At 38.1% G+C, this 18,082-nt stretch overlaps 1 protein-coding gene across 2 annotated transcripts in view; it reads left to right on the top strand.

The window, feature by feature from the left end:
* The window catches only part of PCSK5 (proprotein convertase subtilisin/kexin type 5), a 453,108-nt gene that overhangs the window by 287,974 nt on the left and 147,052 nt on the right, over positions 1–18,082 (top strand). For both annotated transcript variants that reach the window (XM_057721743.1, XM_057721745.1), the window contains exons 16-20: positions 840–1,033; positions 11,920–12,004; positions 15,425–15,522; positions 15,953–16,082; positions 16,507–16,622. In XM_057721743.1, coding sequence (XP_057577726.1) covers positions 840–1,033; positions 11,920–12,004; positions 15,425–15,522; positions 15,953–16,082; positions 16,507–16,622 — 623 coding nt within the window. The remainder of the gene's footprint in view (positions 1–839; positions 1,034–11,919; positions 12,005–15,424; positions 15,523–15,952; positions 16,083–16,506; positions 16,623–18,082) is intronic.

The following is an 18,082-nucleotide window of genomic DNA, read 5'->3' as shown; positions in this document are numbered from 1 at the left end:
AATTTTAAAAAAGTCTAAAAAAATTTTTTTAATTAAAAAAAATAAAAAATAAATTCCTTAAAGGGGAAAGCCCTTGGCTACGTCAGCCCCTCTCATTACCTCCCAGACTAGGAAATGCCTGATATTCAACTGGTACTCAGTAAGTACTTGTGAAATGAATAAATAAAGCCCAGACCTTCAGTTATGGGCAAACAAGGAAGCTATTTTTTTGTTTATCATAAACAACATAACTTTAAACTTTTTCGGGGGGGCGCGCACCACACGTGATCTCAATTCCCCAACCAGGGATTGAACCCAGGCCACAGCAGTGAAAGCCTGGAATCCTAACCACTAGGGAACTCCCTAAATACATTTATCTTAATTTAGACAATAGCATACAACCACTGCCACCCATACACACACAGGATTTATATGACAAACACACAATAATAGAAGTTACCCCTTATTAGGGACTTTTTGCATAAAATCATGGTTTGCACATGTTTTCCCTTCAACACAACAGCACAGCCTTCTTGCTGAGACTCAGTTTCTAACCATCCCCCGCCACTCCCACCCCCCGCCCCCTGCCCTCCTTTAAAGAGCTAGACCCAAATGGGAAGATAGTTTGGACCAAGACATGCCTTACTCGGTGGACTTGGTATTATGTAACTGCAGTGCTGCGTCAGTGCCCTACATAGGAGAAGGCTTTAACCCACAGAACTTAGCCCTTTGGATGTGGTGTTACCATCATGGTTTAAAAAGGATTTTGAGAGTGAGGACAGCTATGTGCTCAGCAACTCACTCACTAGGACTGAATCTCTGGTGACACTGCCCTTCTTTCTTACCGTCCCACAATGCAGAATCTGTGTCTCCAGCTGCCCCCCTGGCCACTACCATGCCGACAAGAAGCGGTGCAGAAAGTGTGCCCCCAACTGCGAGTCCTGCTTTGGGAGCCACGGGGACCAGTGCCTGTCCTGTAAATATGGATACTTCCTGAATGAAGAAACTAACAGTTGTGTCACTCACTGCCCTGATGGATCGTATCAGGACACCAGTGAGTTGGTTCCAAAATTTGGTTTTTAGGAAATGTAAGGTTTTCACTTGAATGATCTTGGGAGGGATAGTCCTCCTCCATGAAAGCTGGGCCTTGCTTAACATCAAACAGATTCTAGCCAAGTGTTAAGAGAACACTTTACAATTGTTTTGTGAAAATGAATTTGTAGAAAAATTTGCAAAAAATTAATCTATGTAAAAATGCCTATAAGTAACTGCTTCAGGGGGTCCTCAGGCTCATTCCCAGCTTCAGTGACTTGCTAGGAGGACCCACAAGACTCAGTATATCATTGTACTCATGAACTCACAATTATGACATTATAGTAAAACGATGCAGAGTAAAATCAGCAAAGGGAAGAGGCATGTGGGACAAAGTCTGAAGGGAAGCTCCCTAGAGTCTCAGGACCCAGGGTGGTGACTGGGGTCTGGTCATGAAGGCACCCTGTGCCTGGCACATACCAAAATTCCAAACTCCTAGAAGGAGCACAGGTATTCAATGCAAACCCTATTGTTTGTACAGACCGTTTAGGCTCCATGAGCCACTCGTATCAGGGTGGTGGGAAACTTCATGAAATCCCAGCTTCCCAGATGTCAGCCATGGGCCAGCCTTCTAAGGACAGCACCCAGGTCTGCTCTTTTCTGCACACTAAGCAAAGGAAGCAGGCGTCTGTGATATCAACAAGGTTAAAAACATGCCTTTCATATACACAGAGAATGGAAATGTGTCAGAGACTTATTTAACCTATTAGTGAGGAAAACTACAAGGTGATAAGTGAGTTCAAAGACTATCAGGTATCATAGGCCACCAGGAAAGGCAAAATGAAGTCCACTTGCTGGGTTAGAGACAAAACTGAATAATTTCCTATATGGCAATACAATTAGACTTTTGGAGGGTTATTTTTTCAAATAGAAATAATTTGTAACTTTATCAAACAAAAATCTGTAAATGAACAAGTAACTTCACAGAATGTGGGCCCTAATCAAATGTCATTAGTGACCAGACAAAGGTACGTTCTCTGGACAATTCAGTAATCCTTGAATACCTCAGTACTCTGGTATGGCCCTGATAAGGGCTGCAGTTATCTTTTGCTTCATTCCTAAGCTCTGGATAATTTGTCTGAACAAGAGTGTCACACCACGATATGACACTGAAATTTCATATTTCTGCCCAACCTAAGAAAGAAGAAAACCCAAGTTTAAAGGAACAAGAGCTGTTTTTTAAAAAAACAGGCAAGAATTTTGAAGTGGATACTTTTGCTACTTAAGGAGTCAAATTCTCTCTTGCTTCAAAGGCAGGCATTTCTCTCTGAGGGAGATGGGGCTCTTAACTTACTCTTTAGAGTGATGGGGAACATTTTTCCCCCAAATTTGGAAAATGAGCTGCAACTTGATGGAGAAAGGAGAAAAATGACAACAAGGAGGGTACATAAGGGATCAGAAATAAGCCGTATTCCTTGAAGAAAAAATTCAAAACTCTATCAAGAAGCCTGAGCCTTGGACTTCCTAGGTGGCGCAGTGGGTAAGAATCCGCCTGCCAATGCAGGGGACACAGGTTCGAGCCCTGCCCCAGGAATACCCCACATGCTGTGGAACAACTAAGCCCGTGCACCACAACTTGTGAGCCTGTGCTCTAGAGCCCGTGAGCCACAACTATTGAGCCCATGTGCCACAACTACTGAAGCCCATGTGCCTAGAGCCTGTGCTCTGCAACAAGAAAGGCCACTGCAATGAGAAGCCTATGCACCACAATGAAGAGTAGCCGCCACTCGCCGCAACTAGAGAAAGCCTGTGTGCAGCAACGAAGATCCAACACAGCCAATTAAATAAGTAAATTTACTTTAAAAAAAAAGAAGAAGGAGCCTGAGCCTTAGAAAAGATGTCCATATGCCAGGAGTGATTGCAAGCTGCCGCCACCCTCCCAAAGCCCACAAGTGGTTGTGAGCCAGCTCTGCTCCCCTCATGTGCTTTGGGGGCATGCCTGAGCTGCCACTGTCACCCAGAACCCCAGGACTGGGCACCTGCCACCACATGTGCACACTCCGTATCAAGGGGATAACCATCAGCACAGGCTGAGGAAAGAGGCGACCAGCATCCATGGTAAAAGCAGTCCTTGCACCAAATATATTAAAGCACAGCAGCTACACAAGGACACCCCCACATACAAATATCCCTCCAAAACCACAGTAGATAATTGTCTCTCCTACACTCACAAAGTAAGAGAAATATAAGTAAAATGAAGAAGCAGAGAATCCACTCCCAGTTAAAAGACCAAGAGAACTGCCCTGAAAGAACAAACAATGAAACAGACCTCTTCAGTCTAATAGACACCTAGTTAAAAAAAAAAAGAGATAATGAAAATACTAAAGGAATTAAGAAAGGCTACTGACAGAAATGCAGCGTACTGTAAAAAGGAGCTAGAAGCAATAAAGAGGAACCAAGAAAAACTAGAAAATTCATGGAGAGATGAAAACTGAGCTAAAGGCAATGAAGAGAAGAATTAATAAGGCAGAAGAACGAATAAGTGACTTAGAAGACAGAATAATGGAAGTCACCCAACCAGGACAACAGACAGCCAAATGAAAAAAGAAAAATGAAAGCAATTTAAGAGACCTATAGGATAATATACAGCGTGCCAATCTACACATAATAGGGATTCCAGAAGGGGAAGAAAGAGCAAAGAAGATTGAAAATGTGTTTGAAGAAATTATGGCTGAAAACTTCCCAAACCTAAAGGAGGAAAGAAATATCCAGGTACAGGAAGCACAGAGGGTCCCAAACACGATAAACCCAAACAGACCTACACCAAGACATATTATAAAAACGGCAAAAGTTAAAGAGAGGATTCTAAAGGCAACAAGAGAAAAACAAAGAGTTAATTACAAGGGAACCGACATAAGGCTATCAGCTGATTTCTCTACAGAAACATTGCAGGCCAGAAGGGAGTGGCAAGATATACTCAAATTCCTGGAAGGGAAAAATCTGCAACCCAGGATACTCTACCCAGCAAGATTATCATTTTGAACAGGAAGAGAGAGAAAGAATTCCTCAGGCAAGGAAAAACTAAAAGAATGCAATACTAAACTTATACTAAAAGAAATATTGAAAGGTCTTCTCTAAATAGAAAAGAAGTAAAAATCTTTAGGAGAGAGAAAATCACAATTGGAAAGTAAATCACTTAAGCCAGTACACAGATTTAAAAAAAAAATCAAAAACTTTCTGTGAAAGTGATAACCACAATGAAGAGCAAAAGGGTAAACATGAAGATGTGGAGGAGGATGGCAAAACCATAAAATGTGTCAGAGGAGAGTAAGAAAGTGTAGATGTTTTCCCCCTAGAATGTGTCTGAGTCTCTATAACTGCCAGTCTAAGGAAAGCACATCTAAGAAAAGGTTAACACACTTGTAAAACAGGATAACCACAAATCAAAAACATACAATAGATTCACAAAAAAGAAGAGAAACATAAGTATAATACAAAAGAAAATCATCAGACCATACAAGGAAAAACAAAAAGAAAAAGGGACAAAGAAGAAATATAAAATCAAAGTAAAACAAGGTTTAAAATGGCAATAAATACATATATATTAATAATTACCTTAAACATCAATGGACTAAATGCTCCAAATCAAAAGACACAAAGTGGAAGACTGGATAAAAAACAGGAGCCAACATGCTGCCTACAAGAGACCCATGTTATGGCAAAGGACACACGTAGATTGAAAGTGAGGGGGTGGAAAAAGATATTTCATACTAAGGGACATGACAAGAAAGCGGGGGTCACAATACTCATGTCAGACAAAACAGACTTTAAAACAAAGTCCATACAAAAAGGTAAAGAAGGACACTATATAATGATAAAAGGATCAACACAAAAGGAAGATTTTACACTCATCAACATTTATGCACCTAATATAGGAGCACGCAAATACATAAAACAAATACTAACAGACATGAAGGGAGAAATTAACAGGAATACAATAATAGGAGACTTTAACACCCACTCACATGAAGGGACAGATCTTTTAGCCAGAAAATCAATAAGGCAACAGAGATCTTAAATGATGTAATGGAACTGTTAGACTTAATTGGTATTTTCAGGACATTACATTGAAAAAAAACCAGAATACACATTCTTTTCAAATGCACATGGAAGATTCTCTAGGACTGACCACATACTAAGGCACAAAACAAGACTGAATAAATTTAAGAGTAAAGAAATTATCTCAAGCATCTTTTCTGTCCACAAGGCATGAACCTAGAAATTAACCCACAGAAAAAGAAATGAGAAAATACAGTTACATGAACACTAAACTGTATGCTGGGGGGGAAAAAAAAAGACCACCATCACCACCACCACCAATGGGTCAAAGATTAAATCAAAGAGGAAACTTAAAAATACCTGTAGACAAATGACACTGAAAACACAACCATACAAAATCTATGGGATGCAGCAAAAGCAGTTCTTAGAAGGAAGTTCATAGCAATACAGGCCTTCCTCAGAAAACAAGAAAAATCTCAAACAACCTAACCTACCACCTAAAATAATTTTAAAAAGAATGAACAAAAAGCAGAAGGAAGAAATTATAAAGATCAGAGAGGAAATAAATAAAATAGAGATTTAAAAAACAGAAAAACATCAATAAAACCAAGAGTTGATTCTTTGAAAGGATAAACAAGATTGGTAAACCTCTGGCCAGGCTCACTGAGAAGAAGAAAGAGAGAAGCCAACAAACAAAGTAATAAATGATAAAGGAGACATAACAACTGATACTGCAGAAATACAAACAAAAAAAATCATAAGGGAATACTATGAACAATTATATGCTAACAAATTTGACAACCTAGAAGAAATGGACAAGTTCCTAGAAACATAGAGCCCACCAAAAGTGAATTAAGAAGAAATAGATAATTTGAACAGACCCATTACTAGACATGAAATAGAATCTGTAATTTAAAAAACTCCCTTCAGACAAAAGTCCAGGACCAAATGGCTTCACAGGCAAATTCTACCAAACATACATAGAAGAACTTATACTAATCCTTCTCAAACTCCTCCAAAAAACCAGAAGAGGAGAGAACACTCCCAAAGATATTCTATGAAGCCACTGTCATCCTGATAACAAAACCAGACAAAGACACCAACAAAAACAAAATTACAGGCCAATATCTCTGATGAATATATATGTTAAAATTCTCAGCAAAATATTATCAAACTGAATCCAACAACACATAAAAAAGATCATACACCACAAACAAGTGGGATTTCATCCCAAGTTCACAAGGATATTTCAACATACACAAATCAGTCAATGTGATATACCACATAATCAAAAGACAAAAACCACATGATTATCTCAATAGATGCAGAAAAAGCATTTGACAAAATTCAATATCCATTTATGATTAAAAATTCTTACCAAAGTGGGTATAGAGGGGACATATCTCAATATAATAAAAGGTATTTATGACAAACCCACAGCCAATACAATACAGTATAATGGTGAAAATCTGAAAGCCTTCCCACTAAAATCTGGAACATGACAAGGATGCCTACTCACACCTCTTCTGTTCAACATAATATTAGAAGTCTTAGCCACAGCAATGAGACAAGAGAAAGAAAAGGTATCTAAATTGGAAGAGAAGAGGTAAAATTGTCATTATATGCAGATGATATGATACTATATATATAAAGCCCTAAAGACCCCACACAAAAACTACTAGAACTGATAAACAAATTCAGCAGGGTTGCAGTATACAAGATTAACATACAGAAATCAGTTGCATTTAGGTATACCAGCAATGAAATATCAGAAAGGGAATGTAAAAAAAAACAACCCCTTTTAATATTGCACCCGCGAAAATAAAACAAGAATAAACCTAACCAAGGAAGTGAAAGAATTATATGCTGAGAATTATAAAACATTAATAAAGGAAATTGGGACTTCCTAGGTGGTGCAATGGTTAAGAATCCACCTGCCAATGCAGGGGACAGGGTTTGAGCCCTGCTCTGGGAAGATTCCCCCATGCCACGGAGCAGCTAAGCCCATGCACCACAACTATTGAGCCTGCGCTCTAGAGCCCATGAGCCACAACTATTGAGCCCGTGTGCTGCAACTACTGAAGCCCATATTCCTAGAGCCCATGCTCCACAACAAGAGGGGCCACCACAATGAGGAGCCCGTGCACCACAATGAAGTGTAGCCCCAGCTCACCACAACTAGAGAAAGCCTGTGTGTAGCAACGAAGACCCAATGCAACCAATAAACAAATTAAATAAATAATTAATTTTAAAAAAGCAGCCACCATTAAAAAAAAAAAGTATTCATAAAGGAAATTGAAGATGACTCAAAGAAATGGAAAGATATCCCATGCTCTTGGATTGGAAGAATTAATATTGTTAAAGTGGCCACATCTGGAATTCCCCAGTGGTCCAGTGGTTAAGACTGCACTTTCATTGCTTAGGGCACAGGTTTGATCCCTGGTCTGAGAACTAAGATTCCACATGCCACGTGGTGCGACCACAAAAACAAAACAAAACAAAGGCCATATTATCCAAAGCAATCTACAGATTTAATGTGATCTCTATCAAAGCACCCATGATATTTTTCACAGAACTAGAACAAATAATCCTAAAATTCATATGGAACCATAAAAGACCCAGAATTGCCTAAGCAATCTTTAAGAAAAAGAACAAAGCAGAAAGCATAACCTTCCCAGACTTTAAACAATACTACAAAGCTACAGTAATCAAAACAGTGTAGTACTGACAAAAAGAAACATATGGATCAATGGAACAGAATAGAGAGCCCAGAAATAAACCCACACACCTATTGTCAATTAATCTTTGACAAGGGAGGCAATAATATTAAATGGGGAAAAAAAGTCTCTTCATCAAGTGATGTTAGGAAAGTTGGACAGTCACATGTGAATAAATCAAGTTAGAACATACCATACCAAAAATAAACTAAAAATGGCTTGAAGACTTAAACATAAGACATGACACCATAAAACTCCTAGAAGAGATCATAGACCAAACATTCTTGACATAAATCGTACCATTGCTTTTTTAGGTCAGTCTCCCAAGGCAATAGAAATAGAAACAGAAATAAACAAATGGGACCTAATCAAGCTTACAAGCTTTTGCACAGTAAAGGAAACTATAAACAAAACGAAAAGACAACCTATATAATGAGAGAAAATATTTGCAAACAATGTGAACAAGGGCTTAATTTCCAAAATACACAAGCAGCTCATACAATTCAACAACAATAAAAACAACCCAATCAGAATATGGGCAGAAGACCTAAATAGACATTTCTCCAAAGAAGAAATACAGGTGGCCAATAGGCACATGAAAAGATACTCAACATTGCTAATAATTAGAGAAATGCAAATCAAAACTACAATGAGGGTACCACCTCACACCAGCCAGAATGGCCATCGTTAAAATATCTACACATAACAAATGCTGGAGAGGGTGTGGAGAAAAGGGAACCCTCCTACACTGTTGGTGGGAATGTAAATTAGTACAGCCACTATGGAAAACAGTATGGAGGTTCCTCAGAAAACTAAAAGTAGAATTACCATATGATCCAGCAATCCCGTCTCTGGACATATGTCCGGACAAAACTTTAATTCAAAATATACATACACCCCTGTGTTCACAGCAGCACTATTCACAATAGGCAAGACAGACATGGAAGCAACTTAAATGTTCATCAACAGATGCATGGATAAAGATGTACTCCATATACAATGGAGTACTACTCAGCCATAAAAAAGAATAAAATAATGCCATTTGCAGCAACATGGATGCAATAGAGATTATCAAACTAAGTGAAGTATGTCAGAACAAGAAAGACAAATAATACCATATGATATCACTTATATATGGAATCTAAAATATGACACAAATGAACCTATCTATTAAACAGAAACAGAATCACCGACATAGAGAACAGATTGGTGATTGCCAAGGAGGAGGGGGTTGGGGAGGGATTGAGTGAGAGGTTGGAGATACCAGATATAAGCTTTTATATATAGAATGGATAAACAACAAGGTCCTACTGTGTAGTACAGAGAACTATATTCAATATCATATGATAAATCATAATGGCAAAGAATATTTTTAAAATGTGTATATATAACAATCACTTTGCTGTACAGCAGTAATTAACACAACATTGCAAATCAACTTTCCTTCAATTAAAAAAAAAGGATCAGAAATGAGTATTATTCCTTGAAGAAAAAAATTCAAAATTCTATCAAGAAGGCTGAGCCTTAGAAATGAAATTTGGAGGAGACAAGATGGCAGAGTAGAAGGATGTGAGCTCATCCCTTCTTACAGAAACACTAAAATCACAACTAACTGTTGAACAACCATCAACAGAAAAACACTGGAACCTACCAAAAAAGATACCCTACATCGAAAGACAAAGAAGAAGCCACAACAAAATGGTACGAGGGGTGCAATCGGGATAAGATCAAATTCCATACACACCAGGTGGGCAACTGACCAACTGGAAAATAATGATACCACAGAAGTTCTCCCACAGGAGTGAAAGTTCTGAGCCCTATGCCAGGCTTCCCAGCCTAGAACTCTGGCAATGGGAGGAGGAGCCCCCAGAGAATCTGGCTTTGAAGGCCAGGGGGGTTTTACTACAGGAATTCCACAGGGGAAACAGAAACTCTACTCTTGGAGGGTGCACACCTACACTGTTGGTGGGAATGTAAGTTGGTGCAGTGACTATGGAAAATAGTGTGAAGGTTTCTCAGAAAACTAAAAATAGAATTACCATATGATCCAGCAATCCCACTCCTGCGCATATACCCGGACAAAACTGTGATTCAAAAGGATACATGCACCCCTGTGTTCATAGCAGCACTATTCACAATAGCCAAGACATGGAAGCAACCTAAATGTCCATCAACAGATGAATGGACAAAGAAGATGTGGTACATATTATACAATGGAATATTAGCCATAAAAAAGAATGAAATAATGCCATTTGCAGCAATATGGATGGACCTAGAGATTATCATACTAAGTGAAGCAAGTCAGAGAAAGACAAATATCATATGATACTGCTTATATGTGGAATCTAAAAATATGATACAAGTAAACATTTACAAAACAGAAACAGACTCGCAGACTTAGAGAATGAATTTATGGTTACTGGGGGGAAGGGCTGGGAGTAGGGATAGATTGGGAGTTTGAGACCGACATGTACGCACTGCTATATTTAAAATAGATAACCAACAAGGACATAATGTATAGCACAGGGAACTCTGCTCATTAATCTATAATAACCTAAATGGGAAAAGAATTTGAAGAATAGTACATGTATATATATAACTGAATCACTCTGCTATATACCTGAAACTGACATTTTTAATCAACCATACGCCAATATAAAATAAAAATTTTTTTAAAAAGGAAAGAATTTTGGTTCTAGATGGTATATGATAGGATAAAGATGTTTGAGAGAATCAGTTTTTTGCCAGAGCCTGGAAGGTAGATAATTAAGGAAGGCTATTTAAACAATTACTTTGCTGATACAAGTGGTCTGTGCATCTCTCTCCTTCTATGCAATTGCCTTTTGTTAATTTCCTCCTTTAATGAGTCCGTTTACATATAACATAGTGATTATGTATGATAGTGACTAGCAATAATTACTGCCAACACATTTACAGTTCCCCTTGAATAATGTCATTAATTCCTCAAGACAGGCTGAGAGGTAGGCATTTTTGTAATACTCAGTTAACAAATGGGAGAACAGAGACTGTGAACTTGCCCACTGGAAATGCTAAAAGCAGAACACTAATCTAGGTCCTCCGGCTCCAGATCCTATGCTGTGTCCAGCAGTCTCCATGACACTATCAGGGGGAGAGTATTGTTTGTAAAGGGCTTCATATTTCAGGCCAAGGGGCTCAGAATTGAGAGACAAGATGGACCTCCAGGAGGTCCTTAGAGGGATCCAGTAAAGCAGTGCTTCTCTGTGGAACCCGGAAGAACACCAATATTTAGAGAGCAGATAAAGACACCTATAGACAAAGCTTCATTCAGGTCTGCATATACATGAGGTTAGAATCCACTTGCATCTCAGAGAAGGTATCAAGTCTCCAGAAGAATTTCACTTGAGATAAAAGGCCTTACTTAATGTAACGAATCACCATTTTCCACTACAGAACAATAGCATGCTTGCCATTTTTCCCCAGTGTTTGCCATTTTTCCCCAGCATTAAACAAGAAAGCCAGTATTCATGGTATATCTGTTCAAATATATTTCTATTCTCCAGAATATAAGTATTATCTGAAATATAACATTTATATTGATTTCACCACTGCTATAAAGCTTAAGACATTAAACAACGCAAGAAATAATCAACCCTTACCTTGCAGTCTTAAAAGCAGGTTCCCTTTTCAAGTACAGATCAGAGTAGTCCTTACATCTGTGAGCATGGGGGTCTACCATTCCATTGCTCAGCCACGAGCGTTGCTTCTCAACACTTACTGGTGACGTTGCCCCGGCTTCATTAGTGAGATTTTCATTGCAGGAAGTTAGGAAACACTGTTTGGGAAAGAGAATGGAAAGAAGAAGAAAACAAAAAACAAAAAAAACAATAAACTAAGAATTAAGTGGGCTGTAGTTCTCTTGTCTACAAAATGGCAGCTATCACTAAGGTATTTCCCAATACTATATAGTTCCTACCTGTATTTGGTTTGCTGAGAAGTGGTAGCAAATGCTGAGTCTGGGGCTTTTCCTACAATTTCCTACTCAAGGCCATGAGTACTATAGGATATGTTAGCACACATTAGAACATATCTTTTTATGGAATCCAGCTGACCAATTGATTTATAACCTTTTTACTTTTTTTTTTTTTAACAGAGAAAAATCTTTGCCGGAAATGCAGTGAAAACTGCAAGACATGTACTGAATCTGACAACTGTACAGAATGTAGGGAGGGGTTAAGGTAAGAGAGGGAAGGGCTTCATCAAGTAACACAGCCCAAGGACTTCTCAGTTTAAATTAAAAAAAAAAAGTAAACAGATAACCCTTTTAAAAGTCACCCTTGGTTTGACTCCCATTCAAACACTAGATTGCTATTTGCATTATCTCCATTTTATGTGAAAAATTGGATGTCATCTTGGCTAAGGAAGGTTTATAAACCAAATAAAATTCTCTTTAGAAAAGATGGCTCAATACAAGTAAATAAATGGCCATTCGAGAGGCTTTCTTCAGGCTTTTTGACCTGCAGTGCATCAGTCAAGGATTACTGTGTAGGTAACACCAATGAATTATATTTAATCCCTTGATTCATTCCTTTGATGGCTGAAACTATTCCCTTATCTTTATTATTTCTCTCCATATAGCCAATCATCCTCTTATCTTAAGCACCTCAGGCTGGTTCCATTATGCTATGGTATGCACATAGATATAATACCAGGGGATGTTTTCCTTGAAAGGATGAGACTTGCTCATTGCTAAAGCCAGATAGTTGATAGATTTTTGAGAGAATATCATGCAGCTCAAATGAACTACATATTCTCTTGTTATCCTCAGAGAAGGTCAGATCATCCCATGGTAAGTGAGGAGTTGGACTCTGGGTTTATTACATAGAGCTAGAATTTTGCTCCATTGCTTCCCCTTTAAGAATCAATAGTACTTCTATTTCCACCTTTGATCAGAGGTGAAATATGCAGGGTCCAGGCAGTTTCTAGGCAGGTAATTCTTCACATTAATTGATAGTGGAACATCATTTTTATTTAGACTAATTGATTATTTGTCTTTCGTTTTTTCCCCATAAATACATTCAGTGTCAGTTTGCTTAGCACCTTTTGTCTCAAGACTTCAGTTTTGATAGTTGGCCTCCTACTACTTTTTGTAAAAGGAACAGATTGGTGTAATAAAAAGAAGGAAGATAAATGTGGTCTCAAATCTTTCTCTGCCATTTATCAGCTGTGTGATCTTGGCCAAGTCACTCTGCTCCTCTGAGCTTCGGTTTTCTTATCTATAAAATGGTGATAATAACTCCGATGTGTCTGGATTATGTTAAGGATTAACCGTGATAACATTTACAAAGCACTTATTGCAATATCTGACACTGAATTGGTCCATGAGAAATAAAAGATTATTTTCTGTACTTCTTAGGCAACATTTTATAGAGTAAGTTAACCAGTGCCCTCCAGTAGAAATATGAGAACCATATGTTTATTTTAAATATGTCAGTAGCCACATTAATAGGTGAGGAGATACAGGTGAAATTTATTTTAATAAAATATTTAACCAAATATATGCAAAATATTCTTTCAACATGTAATCAATATAAGACAATATAAAAGATAATTAGTGAGATATTTTATATTCTTTTTTGTTTGTAGTACCCAGTCTTCAAAATCTGACATGTATTTCATCCCTAAAGTACATCTCAATTCAGACAATAATTTTTTATGAAAAATACAGAAATCTGTATTTAGGTTTTATAAAATTTAGTTGAAGTAGATTTTACATAGCCAAGTTCCACATTTACTCAAAAGTTTGCCAACAACCGAATCAAGCGCCAATTTAGAATGAAATTAACGAAAATAAAATGTTAAATTCTGGTCCTTGGCCGCACTAGCCACATTGCAAGTGCTTCGGAGCCACGGGTGCTAGCGTGTGTGGGACGGCACAGGTCTAAGCTGGCTGGTTTATCCCATAAAGAACCCAGGAGTTCACGGTACCACATTCATAGCCTTGCCACCCCTGTATTTTGGAACCAGCAGAAAGCATCAGGGTTCACAAAGACTGCTCTGCTGCACGTCCCACTTAGTGCATTCCCTCCTCACACAGTGCAGCCTCTGTCTCCTGCTGAATAAGTGCCAACATAAGAAGTAATGTCCTTTATTAGAAAAAGAGGCAGCTTTTTAAAAACTTTGATAAGGTTTTCAGTGGTCCTGTTTCCTCCCACAAAAGGATTCATTTGATGCACTGTCCCCCTTTTCCAGCTCTACAAAAAGGAAAGGGATTTTCTTTTATTGGCTTTTTAAATGACAGCTCTTTGGCCAGTAGGTATGTGAATGAAATACACTTTCCATCTCCTTGAGGCTCCCTGCATTTTCCTTAGGGGCTTCTACCATTGACCATTTTGCCTCAAGAGATGTGTAAATTTTTAAATAGTGGCTAAAAACAAACAGAAAAATATCTATGCATAAAATACTAGAAGGAAGTGGATTAAAATGTGAACAGGACTGTTTGGGATTCTTTTTTATCTACTTTGGTTTTGTTCTTTCCAAATTTCTTTAAGGAGCATAGGGAAAAATAAATGTTACTTTTTAATAGTACGATCCATACACAAAGCACAGTCGAGTAAGATGTGAATTGGAACAATACAGAGAAATATATTTTCTGTAAGAAAATAGCATTTGGCCTGTTGCTTAGATATGCATTTTCTAGTATTGTCTACTGGGTGACATAGGATTATGGTAACAGTCTCACTATTGAGTTATTCCGTGAGTAAAATTTGTAAATTAAATATTGTAAATCTTATGCATTTGTTTTTAATTTTAAGAATTAATCTGTAGACTATGAAAAACCTCATAGCTGATAAAAATTAGAAGAAAAAAATACACATTCCTCATTCAACATTCTTGTAACTCTTTAGATAATGCCCAAGAGTGCTATTTAGAGAAAATATGACGGACATAACACCTAAAAAGACTAAATAATAGTATAACTAAGGAAAGTTGAGATGTTTGGAGAAGCAGCAGTATAAGTAGATAATTTTGCCAAATTTTTCATTAGAGTTTAAAATTAATAAATCAAGCAATAAAGGCAAAAGTACGTTAGATTTCTGTTGTTTCGCTAGGGACCAATAGAAGAACTAAAATCAGAAACACTTAAAAAAAAGGCTATTTATGGGAGTTTGAGCTGGGGGTTGGGCAGGGGTAGTTGTACCCTTTTATTCAGTTGTAATTCATTTTACCATGTGTTCCTACTACATTTATAGTTACAAAACAACTTTTGAGTTTATTGTGTCAAAGGTCTAGGAGGTCTGGATATTAGGGAATTGGTAGGCATATTGTTAGCTAAGATGATTGTTTTGGTCAATAAAATACATTTAAAAACCTCCAGGTTGTAAGATGTTGAGTAAAGAAGAAATGTGTCAGCCAGCCTAATAAGAGGAATGTCCCTGAAGCGTGCAGCATGTGTATATGCTACAGACATCATGATAGGCATGGAGAAGCATTATAAGCATTGGGAGGAGAAAAAAAGAGGGCACAGGGGTTATTTCCCCTGCTTTGAAGTTTTGCCAAATCCACTGGGCTCTGGAGGGAACTATATTTGTTACACATGGCACAGGGGAGTCATGACCTCTTTGCCTGATCACAGCAGTCTGTGTCTGTGTCTTCAGCCTGCAGGGATCCCGGTGTGCCGTCGCCTGTGAGGACGGACGGTACTTCAATGGCCAAGACTGCCAACCCTGCCACCGCTTCTGCGCCACCTGTGCTGGTACCTTCTCCCCAAGTCCTCTTGTTTATTCTTCTGGCTCTGGTTTGGCTTTTGTTTACCTGTCTTTATCCATCACTTATGCAAACCCACTTGATATTTTTAAAGTACATGCCGGAGAAACGTGGAACTCTTCTGATAATCCTGCATGTATTCTCAGAATTCAGTCATCAGCAGCCTGTCCTCATTGAAAACTTAAATAGCTCAGTGATACCTCCTTTGCTTTCCAAAGAGATTTGATGTTTTTGGCAAACGGGTTCAGTCTAAAACTGGAGCATTTTTTTCCCAAAAAACATAAGGAAAAGCATAAGTATTATAATTCTTAAAATTACAACCTATTAATGCCATTTTCACCAACTATGCAAGAAGCAGCCCATCATGCAACCTCTTCTGAGGTTTTCTTTCTGTCTCCCGCATTTGTCTTGCTTTTAAGGAGCAGGCACTGATGGCTGTATTAACTGCACAGAGGGCTACTTCATGGAGGACGGGAGATGCGTGCAGAGCTGTAGTATCGGCCATTACTTTGACCACTCTTCAGGAAATGGATACAAATCCTGCAAAAAGTAAGTGGATCTACCCCTTAAGCCCTAGGGTTTGGCTACTGGGTTCCTTATTTGACTGCCTTCATAAATAATATGGAATTTAGAATTATTAATGAAAAATAAGGCTCAAACATTTACCTATGGACACTGGACACTGCCCTGCACCTTTAACCCAACTGATTTTTTTTTTTAATGCCTCGGGAGAACTTTAAAACCTCTAACATAATATTTCTGTTTCAAGTGCATGCTCTCTCCCCTTTAAAATCATGGTCTACCTGCTAGGTTTTCTTTAATGTTGTCAAACCCAGCAATTATTGTAAGAAAAGATTTTTGTGGCATCTTCAAAGGGAGAATTAAGTTTAACACATTAAGAGGTTGGTAGCAAACACATCTTTTCCTATGTCTGTTGTGTGAAAGGATGATAAACTGTACATTCTCCCCATAGATGTGACGCCAGCTGTTTGACATGCAACGGTCCAGGGTTCAAGAACTGTACAAGCTGCCCCAGTGGGTATCTCTTAGACTTAGGAATGTGTCAAATGGGAGCCATCTGCAAGGACGGTGAGTACAGCTGCTCGTTTTGATCTTCTGAACAAAGTGTAATCTTTCTACGTTAAGGTCTAACATATTTCCACTTGGAAGTGAAACTATCAAGCATGCCACAATAGGACATGCCCAATATCTTGTTGGTGTTCATTCATCTTGAACTTATACCCTCAGTGGGTTTGGGTTTTAGGTTGTTTTAATTGCAAGAAGAACTAAAGCATCCACTAACCAAGATGGCACTAGTCAAATTTTTTTTTTTTAATTAGTAAACTTTGTTCTTTAAAACTTTAGAGTTTTGGGTTCACAGCAAAATTAGCAGAAGGTTCAGAGAGTTCTCATATATCCCCTGACCACCCTACACACACAGACACACACACAAACACCCCCATTATCAGTGTCCCTCACTAGAATATGTTTGTTACAGTTGATGCCTACATCGACACATCATTATCATCCAAGTCTATGGTTTATATTAGGGCCCACTCTTGGTGTTCTACAAGTTTGGACAAATGTACAAAGTATCCACCACTGTAGTATCATACAGAACACCTTCACTGCCCTGAAAATCCTCTGTGCTCTGCCTATTCCTCCCTCCTTCCCTCCCCCTGCCCAACCCCTAGAAACCACCGATTTTTTTACTGTCTTCATAGATTTGCCTTTCCCAGAATGTCATATAGTTGGAATCATACATCAAACACTAACTGGAAAAGGCTACATATTGTATTTTTTCCAGTCTTTTGTCATATGTACTTTTCTTAGCTTTTTAAAATACCGTACACATGGAGTTTTATATCTTGCTTTCTGCACTAAGCATCAGGTAAACATTATCCTTTTTACAAAGTCTTCAGAAACTTCATTTTTAATAATAGCTTAATATTTTATCACGTGGAGATGCCACAGTTTATTGCCATTCTCCTCTTATTTGGCTTGTTTGTAATTTTGATATGTAAATATCAAATGATACCTGAATCTTTCATTAAGCTGTGATAGATAAGCATGTATCCAATGATAGAACCAATTACAGATTGGTTCCAATGTTAACGTTGGTCCATTTTTCTTTTCATGGCACCAGTGGTTCTCAACCAAAATGCCAGGACCCCAGACCTTCCCCAAAGATTCATTTAAATTGGTCTTGGGGTCCCGACTGAGCAGATATCTTTAGAAGCTTCTCAGGTGTTTTTAATATGCAGCCATTCCCCCTGACAATTTGTCAAATACCAAGTTCTCTCACTTTTCTAGCCTGTTTCCCCGTCTATAAAATGAATGAATTTAAATTATTCCAACTCTAACCTTTTGTGAACTTTGACTCTTGATTTAATTCCTTCAGAGAGGGCCCTAAAATTTGTGCCTAAATTTTATGCAGACATGCATCTCAATGATGTAGAAAGAAATTGTTTTGAACCATCGTTGTTCCAAACATCTTTGGATTGTTAGCAAAATAGGAAGATAAAAAACTATGCATTTGGAACAGTTTT

This window comes from Hippopotamus amphibius, chromosome 2, assembly GCF_030028045.1.
Source record: "Hippopotamus amphibius kiboko isolate mHipAmp2 chromosome 2, mHipAmp2.hap2, whole genome shotgun sequence".
Lineage (NCBI taxonomy): Eukaryota > Metazoa > Chordata > Mammalia > Artiodactyla > Hippopotamidae > Hippopotamus > Hippopotamus amphibius.
The sequence above is the reverse complement of the archived record's forward strand: the minus strand, read 5'-3'. Positions and strand labels throughout refer to the sequence as shown.